The sequence below is a fragment of the Pteropus alecto genome, unplaced genomic scaffold (genome assembly GCF_000325575.1).
Source record: "Pteropus alecto unplaced genomic scaffold, ASM32557v1 scaffold125, whole genome shotgun sequence".
In the NCBI taxonomy this organism is placed as follows: Eukaryota; Metazoa; Chordata; class Mammalia; order Chiroptera; family Pteropodidae; genus Pteropus; species Pteropus alecto.
Window position 1 is genome coordinate 89244 of NW_006436888.1, and position 20707 is coordinate 109950.

Here is a 20707-nt window from a genome sequence, read left to right on the forward strand (position 1 = left end):
TAGGAAGTGCCTCTGTGCATTTTATAGGAGGCGTAAGTAAAATGTAACCAGGCCTTCCCAGTATAAGAAGATGGCTTTAACCTTTCCCTTTGTGTATCCCTTTGCCTACTGATCGATGGGCACCTGAGCTTCGGGTCCCATGGCATCAAGACTGTTAAGCCTATCTCAGTGATCCCTGCCACAGGCAGCAGAAGGAAGCACATTGATCCTCTTTGAGGAAGAAAAGCCCTGTCTTTGAGTTACGGATTATGAACACGGCCTCAGGTTGATCTCCAAGCAGGAGCCAGGTTCTCCTGGCCTGTAACAAGGAAACGATATGCATGGTGCCTGTGGCAGGTCTTCTTGTGCTTTGATTTTGTATTTGGCATTCATTAGCTGTCCCCAAGGTCCTCACGACTTCAGTTCGCACAGGCTAAAGCACAAGGCGGAGAGAAGGGTGGTGTTTGTACTCAAGCCAGCTTTTCTCTCTCCCTAGGCTGGTTGTGAGTTCTTTAGAAGCCCTGGAAAGCTGCTTTGCTGTTGGCCCAATCATCGAAAAGGCAAGTTACTTTTTCAAAGTACATGGAGCTTTCTGAAGAGGCAGGAAGTCAGTGGAGTTGTCAGAGGTCCCGAGGTCTCCTCTCAGCTGAAAGAATATTTATGGTATAATCTTGGTTTGCAAAGAAGCTCACAGAAAAGTCTTCAGCTTATGGCCTTATGTCCTACTTTTGGGGGACCCATGGTAAGAGTGTTTCTTAGAATAGGATGAGTTCTGGTAAAAGAACACTGTTCTGGGAGTTATGATCTTGGACCCAATTTCTGCACCTATATTGTGGGAGGATTGTAATTTCTGAAATTCCTTGTTTTGCTTTTTGCAGTCTGTGGAACATGACCTTGCCCTGGGGGACTGGAAGGGAGGACGGGGGAGGACAGTGCAGACAGTGCATTCTGCATAGATTTGGCAGGGTTAGTGATAACCCTACTTTCTTCTGCATTAGGAGAGAAACAAGAATGCAGCTCAGGAGCTGGCCACTTTGCTGCTGTCCCTGCCAGCACCAGCCAGTGTGCAGCAGCAGTCCAAGAGCCTTTTGGCCAGCCTACACACCAGCCGCTCAGCCTATCACAGCCACAAGGTAATCGTTCCCTCTCAGGGATGCCTTCTGTAGACGTGGAAGTTGGGGTACTGACAGGGAATCAAGTAAGTCTGCTTTTCATAGTGAAGTCAGCTGGGAAAGGATAGTGAGATTAGACCCATATAGTCTGAGTGTCTCCTGAGAAATTAGTGAACATTCCTGCAAATTGAGGACAGGCCAACAATGGGCTGCTAGTCTTGCATTTATTTTTTTCTGTCATTCGAACAGAATTAGCAAGATTTAGAAAGAGAGGGCAGGGACGTTCAAGTGTGGTGGTTTCTCAGTGGAGGAGAGGGAGTGGAGGGGAGTCACTCAGGAGGTCGGGGCTCCTGGTGTTTTCCCTCCACCAGCTGTGGCACAACCCTAAATTAGGTGTAACTTTCTTATGAGGAAATCGTTGGATGGTTGTTGGGAAAACTCTCAGGGGGAGAAGATGTCACCTATAAAAGTAAGTAGTGGCCAAAGGTGCTAAGTGAGACCAGTTCCCATAGATGGAAAAGATGATAGTTTGGATCCACGAGGAAGAACCCAGAGAATTGAGAAATACGAGTTTAACCTGCTGACTATCCAGGAAAGGCAATTTTGGATACAATAATTTTGGGCGATATGAACTTGCAAAGAAGAGACTCTTCTGTAGGAAAGAGATCTGGGATATTGCAGTTCTGGAGAATTGGGTGGTTTCTGATTTTTCTCATCATACTTTGATATTGACTTTGTGGCTTTTGATTTTTTTAGTCTTTAATATGTTATATATTAAAAAGTTTAACTTTGAAGATTCGTTCCAGGTAGTTGGTGGTACTTAACCTATTCTCTTGAGAGGAGGAAGCCATCCTGATAATCTGCTAGTTCTCTCCTCTTTGCTTTAGTCCCCAGCCCTGGCTTGTGGTTTATCATTTGTGATCCTTCCGTTATAGGATCAGGCCTTGCTGAGCAAAGCTGTGCAGTGTCTCAACACATCTAGCAAAGAAGGCAAGGATTTGGACCCTGAGGTCTTCCAGAGGCTGGTGATCACAGCTCGCTCCATTGCCATCATGCGCCCTAACAACCTTGTCCACTTTACGGAGTCTAAGCTGCCTCAGATGGAAACAGGTGAACTTGGCCTATGTGGCCGTGGTCCTCAAATCCACTTAGCGCACCTTCTACACCCTTTCATCCTCTTTTTTTTCCCCACTGGCTTCTGTCTGACTTCATGTTCTCAGATGGGGATTTTACCTTCTTGTCTTTATACCTTGTAGGGCTCGTGACGTTAGGATTGTATCATTTTAAGTAAATGTGCTTTCTAGTGCTTATTCCTTGGATTATCTAGTGCTCTGGACATCAGATATAATCTGTCACCACCTCTTAAGGTCTTCGGGGTAAATTTAAGGTTGGGCCCTGGTTACTTCAAAGTAATAGGGTCATATCTTTTGCTTTCATTCTGGGTTTTTTTTTTTTTTTGGCCAGTGTTTTATTAGTATGTGTAGTGGCCTTTCTCAGTGCTCAGTTCTGTTTTCCTCCTCTCTCCTCATGTTGGCTGGGTACCAAACTTGTTTTTCCATTATCAAATGTAATTTATTGATGCCTTTACAATTCTCTTTTATTTACATGCTCCCATGTGCTGTCATCATTTTGTTCCTTCTTCTAATATTATAATCCAGGAATTATTCTAGAAAATCTCAGATGTTCCCCTAGTTTTTAAAAGTTGAACAGTTGGACCTGAGATCTCTGAATCTGCTGTAAAGATCCTGAATGCTCCCCCTTTTACTTAATTCTAACATACAATGTTTTTTTGTGATATTCCTTTCCCAGACTGTTTTTTTCCTAGATGTGCCTGCTGGAGTCTAGGGATAGTTGGCATATTGATTGGGGCCCCACTTGAAACTCCCTCCCCAGGCAAGCTTCCTTGACCTGAGTTAACCTTAAAACAAATTAAATTCCATCTCCCATTTACTGTCGTTAATAATTTTCTTTCTCCTGCTTAGAAGGAGTGGATGAGGGGAAAGAACCTCAGAAGCAGTCGGAAGGAGATTGCTGTAGTTTCATCACCCAGCTGGTGAACCACTTCTGGAAACTCCATGCATCCAAACCCAAGAATGCCTTTTTGGCACCTGCCTGCCTGCCAGGTATCATGTTGAGAGGGAAACTTGAGTCTTGATAGATACCAAAGCCTAATATAAGTTCCGTCTTTGAACGGGTCGAACCCTTAGGCATTAGCCTTCGTCATTCGTTTCTTCCAGAATTATTATTTAGGAGATAGAGAAGTGCGTGAAATGAACACATTGGTCCTGGGAAAGGAATGTAGTGGTGTGGCAGAGAAGTGGGATTTTCTTGTATTTCTTTGTGTGGGGTTGACTATTTCACATAAAGAGACGTGTGTGTGTGTCCTTTGTATGTGTAATCATTTTTTAAAAAATATTTGAAAGCTTGATTTAAAACCAGTTCAAAAGGTAAAAGTTAAGCATCAACTTTGAGAATTATTTTATTTCTAAGTTACCGCCGCCTTTGGTATCTGACTTCTCACATTGTCCCGAGTTTAGGTGGAAGAGTAAGGATCTCAATAGCAATCTAGAAAAGTAGAACAACCTCTGGTGCTCATTTGTGTTTGGAGGTTACTTGAACAATAAACCTAAACGGCATGTCAAGGTCATGTTTATCATCACCTCAGGTCTGGAAATAGTGGAGAACATTGAGAATCTGCTCACGCCTTCACACTTGTCTGCCCTGTCTTTTGATGTCCGTAAAGAATAGACAACTACTTATTTCTATGATGCAGGATATTTGGAAAGGCTTTTCAGCACAGTTTGGGGGATTAGAAGACTATTAATAAAATAAATCACAAGTAATGCCGACAGCCTACATTCTGTGCATATGTTTTGTTTGTTTTGCTTTGTGCGTGCTTGTTATTTTTTTGTTAGCTTGACCTTTATGTGGGGATAAGGATTTGTTTATGTTTTTGTCTGAGACGCTCAAGTTGTTAGAAGTTTTTCCATTAGGTTTTTCTTTCCTTCAGGCCTAACTCATATTGAAGCTACCGTCAATGCTCTAGTAGACATCATTCATGGCTACTGCACGTGTGAGCTGGACTGTATCAACACTGCATCCAAGATCTACATGCAGATGCTGTTGTGTCCCGTACGTATCGTTACAATCCTAGATAGTTTGGGAACGTCTAGAAAGAATGTTTTCGTAAGTCTACTAACTAATGAAGTAAAACAGACTTAAAGGGAGGTAATGGGAATTAAGAGTTTCGAATATCAATAAAAGTTTTAAGATTTTATTCATTTAATGGGGAAAAAAAGATTTGAAGAGGGAATGGACTTTGGTTTAGTGCTGAATCCCCAGGGAAGGTCCTGGTGGTTGCTACATAGTTAGTGCTAAGCGAGTGTTAATTCAGTGAGTACATGATTGACAATCATCCATGTCTATTTCCAGTGATTGTCATAGAAGCTAAGTGTTAGAAGTTCTGCTTTTAGTACAGAGCTAAGATGAGTCTGATCATCTGACAAAAAGCCAAAACTCATTTGTAGAGAGCAAATGACCTGCCAGTCTGCTACCAGGGGCTGCAATATAAGAATGTAATGAATGGGTCTTACATATGCCAGGTCAGAAAATGGGGTTCACTGCTGAACTTCATTAGCAGAGTTTCAGGTGAGAGTAGGTAGATCTAACCAGGAGAGGACAGTGTTTTATAGAAAGTTTCATGAATAGTATAAAACCTAAGCATGACAGTTTCCTTTCCAACCTCAGGATCCTGCCGTGAGCTTCTCTTGTAAACAAGCTCTGATTCGAGTCCTAAGGCCCAGGAACAAGCGGAGACATGTGACATTGCCCTCCTCCCCTCGAAGTAACACTCCAATGGGTATGTGAGGTCTGGGTTTAGGCTCATGCACATGTAGTGAGAAGGGGGAAGAAGGATGACGTGCTGCTTGTGTTGACCAAGGTCCTGGAGACCTTTATTTATATAGCCGTTGTTTTACCCTACCTTACTCCATAAAGAATTTAAGGTGGCGTATAAAAATGCAGATGGTAAGTGGAATGAAAATAAAGGAACAATAGTAAAATCAAGCCAAGGATACAGAAAAGTCTACATCATCAGGTCCTGCATGGTTGTAAAGAGAAGATTTTCTGTTTGGCTGAAAGTTTCCTAAGACCCATAGCAAAAATAAAGTAAAAACAGTTATAAAAATAACAGTGACTAAAGAAGAAAAACAGCTGTTTTTCAGGGAAAATAGACATTTCCTGGCATAAAAGCGTTCCATTAGGGGTCCATTTTTGTTGCTGAAAGGGAAGGATCCTCAGTGGTCTTACCACCTACAGTAAGTTTGACAGCAAATTTCACAAGCGATTTCCCTCATGACCTACTCGGACACAAGTCAACAGCATATAACACTCAACATTTTAGTAAAAGCAATTCTCAAAAGTGTCTAAATGTTAGCATTATATTATAAAACTCTGGTTCCGTGATTTGCCTCAGAAGTAAATTTCCAGTGGAAGTCAAATATGTGATTTTAAATTTATTAGCCACATTATAAAGATGAAAAAGAAATATGTTGAAGTTAACTTATTTATTTAACCTAGTATATCAAAAATATTTCAACATGTAGCCAGTATAAAAAATTATTAGTGAAATATTTTGCGTCCTTAAAAATTTTTTTGTGTTATCTTAATCTAGTGTGTAGTGTGTACTAATAATTATATTTCCATTTGGACTAGTCACATTTTAAGTGCTCAATAGCCACATGTGGCTAGTAGTTACTGTATGGTACGGTGCAGGTCTAGAGGAATACATGTAACTTCGTAACCTTTAGACAGTCTTCCTTGCATATTATTTATCCGATCTAAGCTTTTGACAACAGTTTGTACACTTTTGGCGAGAAGCTGGAGTGCAGATAGTTATGTTTCCAGTTAAGGCCACATCCACACACTTTCACAGAACATCGAATGGAAGATGACGTCTCCATCCTCTTCTGACAAGTAGGAGTCTAACCTGGACTTCTCCCTTGTAGGAAGGCCTCTCCCTGTCACACAGAAACTGGCTGGGGCAGGACCTGTAGTGGTGTCCTCAGCTTCCATCTGATGGTTTTACATCTCAATTCTGGTTTTTCTCAATGATTATGTAGTGTGAAAATCTCACCCAGTTGTTTTGGAAAAAAATAGTAAAATAATACTCTAAGCTGCCATGACAGATAACAGATAAACAACTCATTTTATTTTTCCTGTTTGCCCAAGGTCTTCTGAGAGTTGGTAGGAGCTCTTGGGCCTACTGGCTTTAGATTTCTCTGCTTTATGTAAATCTCTTTGGAATCCAAGGGTTCCCCTACTCCCATCAACTAGAAAAGTTATTTCCTAAGGGGGATGAGCTGTCACTGCCAACCCCATCTTCCCAGACCCTGCCAGGTCCAGGAAGTGTGAGAACAAGGCCAGGCATAGCACCCTGGAGTTCACTTCTAAGGCATAGGTGCCAGCTGATAGCTCGTCTGGGCTTCCGTTTGCTATGGGACTCCTTACACCACATGCTGAGAGAGGTAAAGACCTGCAAGCACCTTTAGGTGACCGGGATTTCTTTGACTCAGGAGACAAGGATGATGATGACGATGATGACGCAGATGAGAAAATGCAGTCATCAGGGATCCCAAATGGTGGTCACATCCGTCAGGAAAGCCAGGAACAGAGTGAGGTGGACCATGGAGATTTTGAGATGGTGGTAAGTCTGGCCCCAGGAGAGGGGAGGAGGAGCCTCTGACTCTCCTCTAACTCTCATTCAGTGGACTTCTAAAAGCTGCCATATACCGTGGGACACTGACAGAGCTTTCTCTCTGCAGTCTGAGTCGATGGTCCTGGAGACAGCTGAAAATGTCAACAATGGCAACCCCTCTCCCCTGGAGGCCCTGCTGGCAGGCGCAGAGGGCTTTCCCCCCATGCTGGACATCCCGCCTGATGCAGATGACGAGACCATGGTTGAACTAGCCATTGCCCTGAGCCTGCAGCAGGACCAACAAGGTAGAAGGCAATGCCAGGATCAGAGCGGCCCATTGGCCTTGCACAGGAAAGAGGGTTTGGCAGTTACTGATGTCCAGCTGACTTAGCTTGTCCCCAGATTTGGGGAGAGGTCGATCTGGGTGAGAGCTGTTCAGAGATACAGGTGGAGAGTGAGAGGGACTGTGGTGGCGTTTTCAGTCTGGAGCCAATCTCATAGTTTCTGTTAGTTTGGTCTTTGGAGTATTTCTTCCTAAATCTGTTAGATTCCTCCAGCCTGTGTCCTACCTGAGGCTGAAGGAAGCCTTCTACCACCTCTGTAACCAAATGTGGTTGGACAGCAATAGCTATTGATTATCTTCCTATAGGCCAGAGGGGTCACACGCTGGTGAGTTTAGACTCCTGAGGGCAGCAGGTGGCCCAAGCAGCGTTGTGGATGGGGTCTGGTGGGGATGTTGTGCTCACTCTCCACTTGTTTCCCAGGCAGCAGCAGCAGTGCCCTGGGCCTGCAGAGCCTGGGGCTGTCCGGCCAGGCACCCAGCTCTTCCTCTCTGGACGCAGGAACCCTCTCTGACACCACAGCATCAGGTAACTGTCCGCAGCAAGGAGCACGGCTCAGGGCCTCAGGACCCTCAGGCCTTGTTTCCAGTGCTGTGAGAGTGTAACGGGCAGCTGCTTTGACAGGCCATTCTGGACTTCCTGCTTCTGCCTTTGCTTTGGAAATACGAGTGTGGAAAGGCATACTGATGCAGCTCTGCAAAGGTGCTCATGGCTTCGCTTCCCCACACTTTGCATGCTGCCTGGCTTCAGCTAATTCCCCCAGAAAAGGCCAAGAGAGCAGCTTGCAGGTTGATCAGCTTTGCAGGGCTTAAATTACAGCTTTCAGGGTTCTTCACCAGAGTTCTGATATTTTAGACAATATTAAAAGGGAGACAAGAAATAGAGCTCATTTGCAAATAAAAGTGAAGCTTCAAGAAGACAGTTATGCTTCAGGTCAGTGTGGTTAACCCTCAAGGGATCTGTGAGCCTGGGAGGTAGGGATTACGTGTACAATTTAGATGCTTAGGAAATCTTCAGACCTTACTTTGTCTTCACTTTCAATCTCTTTCTTAATCTGATAAGAAAAATAAAATTTCCTGAGTGGAGAGTTGGGCCGAACAGAGGAGGATGGAACATCTGAACAAGCCACTGGAAAATCAACCCCTGAGTAATAAAAGGGTTGATTTAGATTTTGAGACTGCTGCTTCCCTGTATTTGTTTCCTTTTTTTTTTCTTTTGAAGTTTTACCTTGGATAGATAAGAAAGGGAGAAATTGGCTGTCCCCTCTCACCTGCTGCCATGGCTTATTGCTTTCCTTAGGTCTCTTTAGTTGCTATCATCTCAGGCTTGGAGGTCGCTGTCACGCTATGCCAGTTGTGTTCCTACTGTGCTCTGTGGCTGTCTCGGCTTTCCTCCCCCATGTATCTCATCCAGCATTTTCCTCCTGTCTCAGCTCAGCCCTGATCCCGGATGCTGTGGCTGTCTCTGGGGAATTTCCTTGCTTCATTAGTAGCGTCTAATAAGGATGATTAGGAGGGGTGAAATTGTCCAATGAGCTCCCCTCTGGACCACCCAATTAGAAAGAAAAACAGGGTTGATTGAGAGCTCGTGAAAAGTGATTTCCTAACATAGCACGAATTAACTGATTACAAAACAAATCTCATTAAAATTCAGAGTTCTGTGCTTTGAATGGTAATGGCTAGTTTCTGATCTCAGCAGGTGTCAGTAACACCTACACAATGGTGCCCATGAAGCATTTTACCTAGAAAACTGAGCGTCTATGTCACAGATTCTTACTGAATCTCTGCACTGTTTTATTTGCACCATAATAGAACAGCGAAGGAAATGCCCAGTGAACTGGGTTTTCACTTCCATCTAAGTACTGTTTGCAATGCACCGTGTATAGTGTTTGTTATTGTTAGTGATTAACCAGCAAAGCAAATCTTTCCCTTTTTTCTTTGATGACAGGCTAGATAACTGCATTGTGTCCTCTGCACTATATGGTTTGATGCTTTCGTCCCAAGGAGGGGTTTTTACCTGTAACAGCTCTCGTTACTCTCTCAGCTCCAGCCTCAGATGACGAGGGCAGCACAGCAGCGACTGATGGTTCCACGCTTCGGACCTCTCCTGCTGACCACGGTGGTAGTGTGGGCTCGGAGAGCGGGGGAAGTGCGGTGGACTCAGTGGCTGGCGAGCACAGTGGTAATGTGGCTTGGGGTCCTGATCTCCTTGGGTGGAGGGTGGGGACAAACACATAATCCCTACCTGGGTCCTGGGATTGGTTTCAGCAGAGGGAAGCTTTGGAGACTTACTGGAAGTCTTACGGAATTCATTTGATCTCCCTCCTGGAGTTTCAAATGTTCAGTGATAATAGTGTAAGCTCAGTGAGGTTCATATTGAAATATTTTACAGACAGCTTTTAATTATGTGTTAGTGGAAGAAAGCAATGGCATGCATAATCCCAAAGCATGATTAATCTAAAACAATTATGGAAATCTGTCACTACAGTTTTGCTCGTCTATTGTGGGAAGATACTTTGGGCAATCGTTGCTCATGATCTAACGTGTTAATGTTGTAGGCCTTCTTCATAGTGTGCTAGCTGATAGGATGGGGCTCTAGAATGAGGGAACATGACACAGCCATTTAAAAATTGTATATGAAAATTTTTTATGGAGGAGATTAAAGAGTCGCTGATGTCTAGATTCTCAAATCAGTGTATGTTTCCTCTGGAACATGAGTGGAAGTTATCAACAGCTAAGATTAAGATCGTTCTTGTAGGTAGATCTTAGGTTCTGTAGAAGGACAAATGGCTGCCCTGAGTCATTTAGCTTAGTGCTATGGTGTCAGAATCATGAATTCCATTGTTACTTAGCTTTGCACAGAAGAAAAACACGTCTAAAGCTACCAGTCATCTTCTGTTGCTGACTTCAGAATGCATTGGATTCCGTCATACTTTGGGAGTTGATTTGTACTTTTTAACCCATTTACCTCTAGTATCTGGCCGGAGCAGTGCTTATGGAGATGGCACAGCAGAGGGGCATCCGGCTGGACCAGGAAGTGTCAGCTCAAGCACTGGTGCCATCAGCACCACTACTGGACACCAGGAAGGAGACGGCTCTGAGGGAGAAGGAGAAGGGGAAGGGGAAGGAGATGTCCACACTAGCAACAGGTCAGGACCTTCTCATTCTCAGTCCGTAGGTTTTCTTTCCTATGGGAGAATTTCAGGAACAGGATGATGGATCTGTTGCAGGAGGTGGAGTGGTAATAACAGTATATTTCTCTTGAAGTATAAAGGTAATAAATTCACGAAACAGTTTAAAATCTTAACACGTGCTCTAGATCTGTCTTTGTCCTAATTAGAATTACATCAGATCAATTGCAGAGAGAATAAAAAGTGGTTTTTCTTTTAAGGTTTACGTACATCCCTTAGTAACTGTGAAATGATTAGCATAAAAACATATATCCCCATCCCTCAGATCTTCCTTATTTCATCATTATCCATTAACTTATTTTGTAGCATTCTCTTTATAAATGGCACCGCTATGAGTTCAACAGTGATAGTTATTAAGCATACATTAGAAATAGCTTCTTGTTCAGCATGTTTATAAGGTAATGGAAAATATATTTTTTAAAATGTATTTTGATGGGTATATAATTTTTGAGCTGACAGTTTTATTCTGCCGAAGTTGAAAATGGTAGCTATTAACACCGATGAGATGTCGCCTGCTATTATAACTATTACTCCTTTGAAAATAATATCTTTACTGCTGCTTTTAAGATCTTTATGTTTTCATTTTTTGTAGGTTTTACTAGGATATGTTTGAGGATGGGTTTCTTTATATTTGTTCTACTAGAATATGCGGTTTAGTGTCTCCTGTTCTGGAAAATTATCAGCCATTAATCTCATTGAATATTGCTTTTGCCTTATTTTCTGTTATTTCTCTTTCTGGGACTCCACTTAAATAGAAGTGAGACCATTGTATTCCTTTCTTCATGTCTCTTTTCTTTTTCAAAAATTTTTATCTGCTTAATTATAGTTTCTTGAGATCTATTTGCGTAGCATATCAGATAACATCAAATGTTTAGGTATAAGTTTGAAAGATATATACATTGAAAACTACGAAACATAAATAAGTGAAGGAATATAACATGTCTGTGGGTTGAAAGACTCATTATTATAAAGATGACAGTTGTCTTAAAATTGTTATATATTCAGTAAAATCCCAGTCAGAAATCTCAGCTGGTTTTATGCATGTGTCAAAATTGACAAGCTGATACTAAAATTTATTTGGAGAGTAAGGAATTATGATTATCGAAAGCAATATTGAAGAAAACCTACAAAGATTCTACACAACTGTAGCTTTATAGTATTTTAAAGCTATGATAAGTAAGACAGTTGGATAATAGTACAAGGATAGACAAATAGATTAATGAAACAGACTAGAGTTCAGAAACAAATCCACATACATGGTCACCTGGTTTATGACAAAGATAACTTTTCTGTACAGTGGAGGAAAAGATGATCTTTTCAATAAATGGCAATGGGTCAGTTGGAAATTAATACAGAATAAATTGAATCTTGACCTGATCTTATACAGAAAAATCAGTTGACTATAGATTTGAATGCAAAAGGTATTACTTTGCAGGTTTTAGTAGACAAAATGTCTACTAACTTGGGATTGGCAAGATTTCTTAAATAAGGACACAAAAAGTATTAACCAGAAGAAAAAAAAATGTATAAATTGGACTATATTCTTAGCAGCTATTTTTTTTTCCCTCTCTTCCTCTCAGTGTCAAGATTTGAATTAGCCAATTTTTGTTATAGGTTCCTGGGTGGGGAAGAAGTATGTGTGTGTGGCGGGGGGAATAGTCTGTTTCTATTAACTTTTAAATTGATGGTATTGCCTTCTGTGGTTCTTCTGTGAGGTTCTCAGAAAACTGCCCACTTGGGGCAATTTCTGGAATCTTTTTTCTGTTCCAGATGCTCTGTGAGGTTCTAGCAACCAGATGTTCAAGTTATCTTCAGAGCATCATCGCTTTGAATTTTCAAATGCCCTAAAATCAGTCTCAGGGCTCTGTTTATCCCTTTGTGTTTCTATTTTCATTCAATCTCTTGGCCAAGTAATTTCATAATTGCTGGGGAGCTCATTGTTTCTATCTTGACTTTGTATTCAGTGATCTTTTATAAAGGTGCTTATTAAACCCTAGTTATAGATTTTGATAATTAGGTTAATTCTAATTATAGATTATTTCTAATTGTAGATTCTGCTTGTACAATCTTGTGACCTGCAAATAATAACAGTGTTAACTTTTTTCTCTTCTCTCCAATTTTTATACCTTTTAATTGCCTTTTCTTGTCTTATTGCATTGACTAGGATGGTGTTAAAAGGAGTAGTGAAGGTGGACATCCTTATTGCATTCCCAAACACAGGGGAAAAGGTTCAATATTTTCCCACTAAGTATAATGCTAACTAGAGAGAGTTTTCTATGGATATCTAATTAGTGAAGTTCTGGTCCTAGTTTGCTAGAAGCTTTTTATCTTGAATGGGTTTTTGAAGCTTTCTAGTAGATTTTGTTGCACATATTGAGTTGGTATATATGTCTTATTTATTCTGTTTGAGGTGGTAAATTATATTAATTGATTTTTCCATTATTAAACCAACCTTGTGAGGACAGTTAATTATCATGTCCTATCCTTTGTATTACTGGATTTTATTTGCTGATATTTTAGTTAGGCCTATGATTTTTCTTCTTTGAAATGTCTTCTTCAGGTATTGGGATGCATGTTATTCTGGCCTCATAAAGTAAGGGAGGACATTTTTTCCCTTTCTCTTCTCTAGAGGAGTGTGTGTAAGACCAGTATTATTTCATGTATAAATTCTTGGGAAAATTTATAAAAGCTGTGAGGTCATCTGGGTCTGGACTTTTAATGAAAGATTTTTAATTATAGATTTATTTTTTTAAATGATATGGAATTATTCTGTTTCTTCATGTGCCAGATTTGGTATGTTGTATATTTATTTAGGTCATGAACTTTATTGGCATAAGGTTGCTCATAATATATTTTGTCATCCTTTTAATATCTTTAGGATCTGTAGTGATGTACCACTTTTTATTTTTAATATTGGTAACTTTTGTTTTTCAAAAACTTGTCTTTCTAAGAGTTTTCAACTTTTATTTACAAAGAACTAGCTTTTGGCTTTATTTTTTCTCTGTTGTAAGTCTGCTTCTTTTTTATTTCCACTTTATTATTTTCTCTCTCTTCTTACTTTTTTTAGTACCTTATTATTGGGGGCTTAATTTTCTGTTCTTTTTTCTAGCTTCATAAGGTGGAAGCTTAAATCACTGATTTAAAATCTTTACTTTTAAATACGTATTTGAAGCTATATATGTCTCTCTAAAATTTCCTTTAAACCTTGCTTTGGCAGGAACCCACATATTTTGATATGTTGTATTTTCATTGCTGTTCAGTTAAAGTGTGTTCTAAATTCTGTTGTTATTTAGTCTTTGGACTCATGCTGTATTTAGAAATATGTTGCTGAATTTCCAAACATTTGGAGATTTTCTAATTATTTTTCTGTTAACGATTTATAGTTTAATTTGCTATGGTTGGGGGACATACAATATGATTTCAGTCCTTTGAAATGTTTTGAGATCTGTCATTCCTTCTAAAATTACACACACACACACACACACACACACACACACACACACACTTTTTTTTTTTTAAAGAATTTTTAGTTGTTTTTAGCAGGAGGGTCAATTTAGGTATCCTAGCCATATTGATAATGGAAGTCTCTTAAGTGGTTTTAAGTTAATGTTTTTTCAGGAATAAGTTAATTAAATAATTAGGTGATTTGTTTTAAATAATATAATAACTAAATTATTTTGAAATTGCAATTTTTGCTACAGTGTTTAATTTTATTGTTAAGTTTTAAGAATACTGTCAAAGAATTTGAAAAGCCAGTCATCTGGCATGAACTTGGTCCAGATCCAGACTCTGCTTATTTTGTTGACTTTTCCTTTATGTGTGTTTATCATGTTCACATGCATGTTCTTCAAATCTGGAAATTTTAATCCATCTCAAAGCTTATGTTTTATCCTAAAAGTCATCTCATCTTTGCTCACTTCTACCTCATTCATTCCTGAGCAACTAGTATTCATTTGTAATCGCCACACAGCTTGCTTAATTATTCATGGATTCACGTGTGGGCTTTTACGTGTTACAGGATTCTGAAGGACATTACGCTTATTCCTTCAAGTTCTTTTTAGAATGAAGTCATTTGTTATTCAAGTAAGATGCTGCACTTTCGTTCAAACTTAGATTGTTTTGAAAATGTTCTGGATACCTGTTAGGATATGTATGTAATACATAAAAATCACACTTAAAAAAAAAATACAGGCATATGGTTTCTTACACATAGTCTGCAAAATGAACAGTTTACTAACTGTGAGTGAATCTATTCAATTCATTCAGCAAATGTACTCTTAAATCTGTTTAAGACTGTGTTAGGCGAGAGTGCCAACCAACCCTAATTAGTTAATTTTCATATTGGTCCTTTTGAATCAGTGTAGTCACTAGAGAACCAGCTGCACACACTTAGTATGGAAAGCCCAGCTGTCTATCTGCAAATGAAGAAGGCTGGGTAGTGGCCGCTGAATATATGGGCAAACTCATGGGTCTAGTATGGGAAGGGCGGTGTTGAAGTTGAATTTTACACTAGGAAAAATAATTAAGGTGTGAGAGGATAAAGCAGTGACCGACCTTCCTGAGGATTTGGAAAGTATGAGCAAGAAAGAGTTTGGTCACTATGCAGCTGGATGATATAGAATTATAGATAGAAGAATGCCAGAAGATAATGCCTGGAGGCAGAATAGGGCCATGTGTTGAAAAAAACCATAGGGCTTACTATTGAGGATTTGCTTTTGATACTGAGAACTGCTAGGACCTGATTGCTTGAGAACTACTTTAACTTTAATGTAGCAGCTTTTCAATACCATCAGTTGTAATTTGGGACAGTTTTACTCCCTTTTAACAGAGTGAGATTATCCTATGTTGCTGGTATACCATATAGGCATTTATTAGCATTTTTAAATGCTAAGATTGTTTCTAAGCATGTGCTCCTTGTTTACTTTGCTGGCAGGAGGAAAGAACTATATTCAGCTGGTTAGTGATTGTGTACTAGCTCGTGTTTCATCTATTTTCTTTGGCCTTTTAGGCTGCACATGGTCCGTCTGATGCTGTTGGAGAGACTACTGCAAACCTTGCCCCAGTTACGAAATGTTGGGGGTGTCCGGGCCATCCCGTACATGCAGGTATCCCTCAGTTCACTGAGTCTGTCACATTACAGTTGGACCATCTTTAAGCATGCTGTCATCTCTCTTCCAGAGGCTCTATAAGACTTTGGTATTAGGTCATAGAACAATGGAATGCAATTTTGAACTGCAAGTCACAGCCCTTCATTTTATAGATGATGTGCCTGGGGGTCAGATAATTTTTAAAAAATGTCCACAGTCATCTAGCTCGTTATTGACAGAGCCAGGAGCAAAAGTCTGCTCCAGAAATTTAGTCCATAGCGATTCTTTATTAATATTAGTAGTAGAGTGTGGTCTTGTGACAGCTGTTCTCCCACTAGCTGCCTTCCTCTTGGGCAAAATTGTTCTTCAATTCTTAGCCCATTTTGGTTGGACGTATGTTGGTTAGTCATTTAGTTTTAGAGACTTTTTGCAAAACATTTTCTGTGATGCCAGGTGTGGTATATATCAGAATTTGACTATTTTGACTTTGGAAACTTACACTTCAGATACCTTGCGATTTAGAACCTTTTCATGGATCACCGTTAGGATTGACAGGGAAGTCAGGAAGGTTGGGATTTCTTCTGAAAACCTTGTGTTTCAAGTTGTTCTCTAGGGAATTGGCTTTCATGTTTTATCTCTCTGTTGACTTCTAGGTCATTCTGATGCTCACTGCAGATCTGGATGGAGAAGATGAGAAGGACAAAGGGGCCCTGGACAACCTGCTTTCCCAGCTTATTGCTGAACTGGGCATGGATAAAAAGGTAAAATTTGAAAGTCATACTGTGTGAGAAAGGGATTGGCTGGGATCAATTCTGAGTTTTTCATTCCTCTCTTAGAGGAACTTTCCCTATTTTCAGGGGTAACCATCCACTGAGGGCTCCAGTTGTATTGATTCAACAAAAATGTTTTCAGTGCCTACTTTAGCCCAGACATGTTTTGGATCTGGGCATAAATGAGGAACAAGACGAAGTCCCCTGCCCTCATGGACCTGTTGTAGCTCTTAAGGTGGAAACAGTAAATTAGTTGTTTATATCCTAATAGGGCCTCCTAAGTGTATCAGGCTCTAGGTAGTCCAGGTATAGTTCAGGGATATGTTGAGCTTGTTTTACCTCTGCGTCTGGAACATTTAGAACTGAAAGGCTTGAGGGAATCTTGTTCAGACGATGCCTCAAGCTTAAAAGTAAGTCTGGGCTTCCGGGCTCCACTTCTGCCTGCAGGATGTCTCCAAGAAGAATGAGCGCAGTGCCCTGAATGAAGTCCATCTGGTAGTAATGAGACTCCTGAGTGTCTTCATGTCTCGGACCAAATCTGGATCCAAGTCTTCCGTATGTGAGGTATTTTTGCTTTGAACTTACGGGTGCAGAAAAAGATAAGAGGGTTGTCTGGTTGTGTTAGGGCTGAGGGCACAGGTGATAGTCCTCTGTTGGAATAGACCGTTGTCGCTCGAGAGGAGTTAGATTCTAAGCTGTTACCTCTTCAAGAACAGAGACCTCATGTTTTTCCGAATCCCTTCCAAGCCCTGATCTTTGCCAACAATCCCTCCATTGGAGGGGTTAAAGGGTTTGAAAGTTCCATTATTGGAAAGCAGGGGACTGTTCTGCAAGGCGGAGTGGCTAAGAGGATTCCCCTGCTGTATGTTGCTATAAGGTATGGTAATAAAGCAGAGAGAAAGCAGCATGTGCGTGGTGGAAAGGAGATTAGCACAAAGCAGAGAAGGTAGAAATGGAGGCTGAACTGCATCCAATCTTAATGAGCTTAAGAGCTGTGGGGTTTGCTGGGATTTGCAAGGCTCTCCTAATGGTTTTATTTACAGTAGCTTTTCTCCTACTTTTTTATTCATGTGAACACTCACCCAGTCTCTTTTGGAAGCTGGTTCTGTGAGAAGAGCCCCTACTGGGAGGGTGGGGTTGCTAAGGAGTATCTGTAGTGGAAAGTTTTCTCTCTTTTCCTTGAAGTGGGCTTCTTTTCTGGTTGCCCAAGGGAAAAGAGAAAATGCATCCCCTCCAGGTGGAAAGGTTATCTCATCCTTGCCCCTTGACCTCTGGCAGGTGTGTGTAGGGAGATCAGAGTTGCGAACTGACTTTTTTTTTGTTTTCTTTTGTTTGTTTTCTCTTACATGCCATTATTCAAAAGAGTTGGGGACATGTTTGAGCTAATTGGGAAACATTTAACTTAAGAGGCTAACTAACCTACTTCCATGATAACTGATTCTATTGTGAGTGTTTTCTCCCCGCAATACCTGGCTGCATTAACAAGCCATTTTTACCTTCTCCCTGTTCTCGCCCTTCCAGTCATCTTCCCTCATCTCCAGTGCCACTGCAGCAGCCCTGCTGAGCTCTGGGGCTGTGGATTACTGCCTGCACGTGCTCAAATCCCTGCTGGAGTATTGGAAGAGCCAACAGAATGATGAGGAGCCCGTGGCTACCAGCCAGTTGCTGAAACCACATACTACTTCCTCTCCACCTGACATGAGCCCGTTCTTCCTCCGCCAGTATGTGAAGGTGAGGTCCTTCTCTGGACAAAGAGCTGCTTTTCTCTCTCATCCAGAGCACTCGCTTCTTCATGCTGAGTAGAGCTGAAGGAGCTGCAAAGGGAGCCTGCATTCCTTGATGCGGTTTACTCTCAGCGTGATTTAATAAATAATCACTTCTTCCATACGTTTGCAGGGATCCTGATTCCTGACACTTTGTAAACCCGAGGCATCAAATGAAATCAGACAGTCATGTCCTTTCATGTCGAGGTCCTTAGGGAAAAATGAGACGGTACGAGGTCAAGTTATCAGTAGTGGGTCACGTCTTAATGTATATGTGAGAGACACCTCCTGCTGTCATTAGAGTCCTTTTAACATGCTAGTTTAGAGAGTGGGCTTTCTGATCAGGTAAGTGGGAACAAGCATTCCCACTCACTAGCGATGAGGCTGGGAGAAGTTATATCTAACCTTCAGTAAGCCTCAGTTTGTGTACCTGGAAAATAAAGATACACAAATCTAGGATACAATATCTGCTTTATAGAGTTGTTGTGAGCATTGAATGAGCTGATGTTTGTAACTGACAGTGCTTGGCCCATACTAGTGCTCAATTAATGTTCATTATTATAATCATTTCTATTCTATTGAATTTGTGTAATGGAGCTAGCAGGTTGTACTAGCTGTGCTTCTTACCATGTACTCAGAACTGCTCTGAATAGTATTGGAGTATAACAGGTATAAAATGTGAATCTGATCATACTTTTCTCTTTTTTTATGACCTTTTGGTGTTTTTTTTTTGTTTTTTTTTTTTTTTAATAATTTTAGGCCAAAAAGTTCTTTGAGGATTCAGCTCCTGCATACAGCCCCCTACTAACCTGTGCATTTTCCAAGATGTGGCATGTTGCCTTTGTGCATGCTGTCTCTTCTGAAATTCTTTCCTCTCCCTCTGCATCCCTTTCTTCTCCCATCTAGCTAATTCCCAGTCCCTCAAGACCCAGTTCAAGCATTGGATCCTTGGGAAAACCTTCCCCAGTACACACTTGCCTGCTATCATGTCTGATTGAGATAGCCTTTTCCCAGGTTCTCAGAGTGCCCTGTGCACATATGCGGAGTGTTCCCTCTAAACTATCTGCAAAGACCATATTTTATTCCTGTTTACACCCCCACTGCTTGGCACAGAACCGGTAAATAACTGGTGAATGAATATATGAGACACATTGTGCAGACTGTTCCTGAGGACCACACAGCTTGCGGGGTAGCTGTCGTTTCCACTGTCCTCCAACCTCTCCGTACCCTGGCCCCTCTGTATGATGTGAATCCAGACTCTCCATTGAGTTCAGTCATCCTGGCCCCCTTGGTTTATTTAAATATTTCTTGTTATTATGGAAGTTTTGGTTCTAGGCAATGGAATACATCTCTCATAGAAAGTCATCTTTCCCCAAAACCACAGAGTGTAATGTTAGAACTTTTAAGAGCAGCGAGATAGATCTGTCTCCACTGTCACCTTTGCATGTAATGAAATTGCCTCCAGAAGCCTGGGACCTTGCTTTGTTTGTAAACTAAATTGTCAGTCAGCGATGGCTCTGGCTTTGACAGGTGCCATTGACTGACTCCAATATAAGGTATGCCTAGTGTGGTCAGCCTTTTTTCTAAGAGTGGTCATAGAAATTGTCAGTTACAGGTTCTTACATAAATGTTCTTCCTACAGGGTCATGCTGCTGATGTGTTTGAGGCCTACACTCAGCTTCTAACAGAGATGGTGCTGAGGCTCCCGTACCAAATCAAAAAGATTGCCGACACCAGTTCTCGAATCCCACCTCCTGTCTTTGATCATTCATGGTTTTACTTTCTCTCAGAGGTAAGTGAAGGTCCCAAGCAGTGCCCATTGAGGAGAGGACACATTGACTGTGACTACTTTTGTGGCCCCGTTTTATCTTAACCCTCGTACAGTATTTTCCCTAGCAGATTCCCTCCCACCATTTAGGTCTCGCCCCTCTAGAGTATACTACATAGTGAAACTGTGGAGGATGTGCATCAAAGCAAGCTACCCACTTTAGTTCCTGATTTTGTCTGTTTCACTTCCCCCACATATGGTGATAATGGACAAGTTTGATCATTTGGACTCTGTCCAGAAAATGGAAAGTATACTAGTTAAGTTAAGAGAGATTTTAATATAGGGATTTGGTTAAACAGCCATTGAAGAAGCAAAAAGATGAAAAGGGAACATTGAGGTAACTGAGATAGTGACTGCAAACAGCAGCTCCCAGCAGCCTTAGATATGAAGAGAGGCCCAGTAGATCTGAGCAGTGAGTGCTGCTCCTGGTACCGCAGGAGCTCTGAGCAGAGGGGACATGATGTGGTTGATTCTGAGTACTGAAAGAAGCCGATCATTAAAACCAACTATAATTGGTTTGTCTTTGAATACGAAAGAAATGATGGAGGCTGACAGGTGAAGGGCTGTTGCTAGGATAGCAGGTAAATAAGAAGCAAGTCTCTTCTTTTCCTATTGCCTTCCAGTGTCCCTCTAGTGCTCCCTATTAGCAAAAGGGAGCCAGCTGCAAAGAAGCAATGAAAGCATAATTCTGGACATCACAGAGGAGGGTACAGTAGGGTGGGTTTGGAACCAGCTGAGAGGCAATAGCTTAGTAACCAGCATGATAAGCATTAGATTAACTCTGAATAGAATAATCTATTAGCAAACCTCAAATGCTTATGTCAAGAAGTTAACAATCCAAGCTCTTTCCTAGCTCTTTTACCTGACAGAGATTCTGAATGTTTTTTTTTTTTCTTAACAGTTTTACTCTGTATGGGCGAGAGTAGAGGCCCACCTGTAAAT

At 41.1% G+C, this 20707-nt stretch overlaps 1 protein-coding gene across 12 annotated transcripts in view; it reads left to right on the forward strand.

Annotated features, from left to right (window-relative positions):
* The window catches only part of UBR4 (ubiquitin protein ligase E3 component n-recognin 4), a 119604-nt gene that overhangs the window by 52783 nt on the left and 46114 nt on the right, over nucleotides 1–20707 (forward strand). For 3 of the 12 annotated variants that reach the window (XM_025048609.1, XM_025048619.1, XM_025048615.1), the window contains exons 50-66: nucleotides 476–539; nucleotides 978–1112; nucleotides 2027–2201; nucleotides 2901–2984; nucleotides 3074–3214; nucleotides 4102–4223; nucleotides 4839–4950; nucleotides 6665–6795; nucleotides 6914–7091; nucleotides 7551–7655; nucleotides 9153–9308; nucleotides 10101–10275; nucleotides 15326–15422; nucleotides 16058–16165; nucleotides 16622–16738; nucleotides 17696–17905; nucleotides 19580–19729. In XM_025048609.1, the coding sequence (XP_024904377.1) occupies nucleotides 476–539; nucleotides 978–1112; nucleotides 2027–2201; nucleotides 2901–2984; nucleotides 3074–3214; nucleotides 4102–4223; nucleotides 4839–4950; nucleotides 6665–6795; nucleotides 6914–7091; nucleotides 7551–7655; nucleotides 9153–9308; nucleotides 10101–10275; nucleotides 15326–15422; nucleotides 16058–16165; nucleotides 16622–16738; nucleotides 17696–17905; nucleotides 19580–19729 (2260 nt within the window). The remainder of the gene's footprint in view (nucleotides 1–475; nucleotides 540–977; nucleotides 1113–2026; nucleotides 2202–2900; nucleotides 2985–3073; nucleotides 3215–4101; nucleotides 4224–4838; nucleotides 4951–6664; nucleotides 6796–6913; nucleotides 7092–7550; nucleotides 7656–9152; nucleotides 9309–10100; nucleotides 10276–15325; nucleotides 15423–16057; nucleotides 16166–16621; nucleotides 16739–17695; nucleotides 17906–19579; nucleotides 19730–20707) is intronic. The other 9 variants (XM_025048612.1, XM_025048613.1, XM_025048614.1 and 6 more) reach the window with 9 other exon arrangements.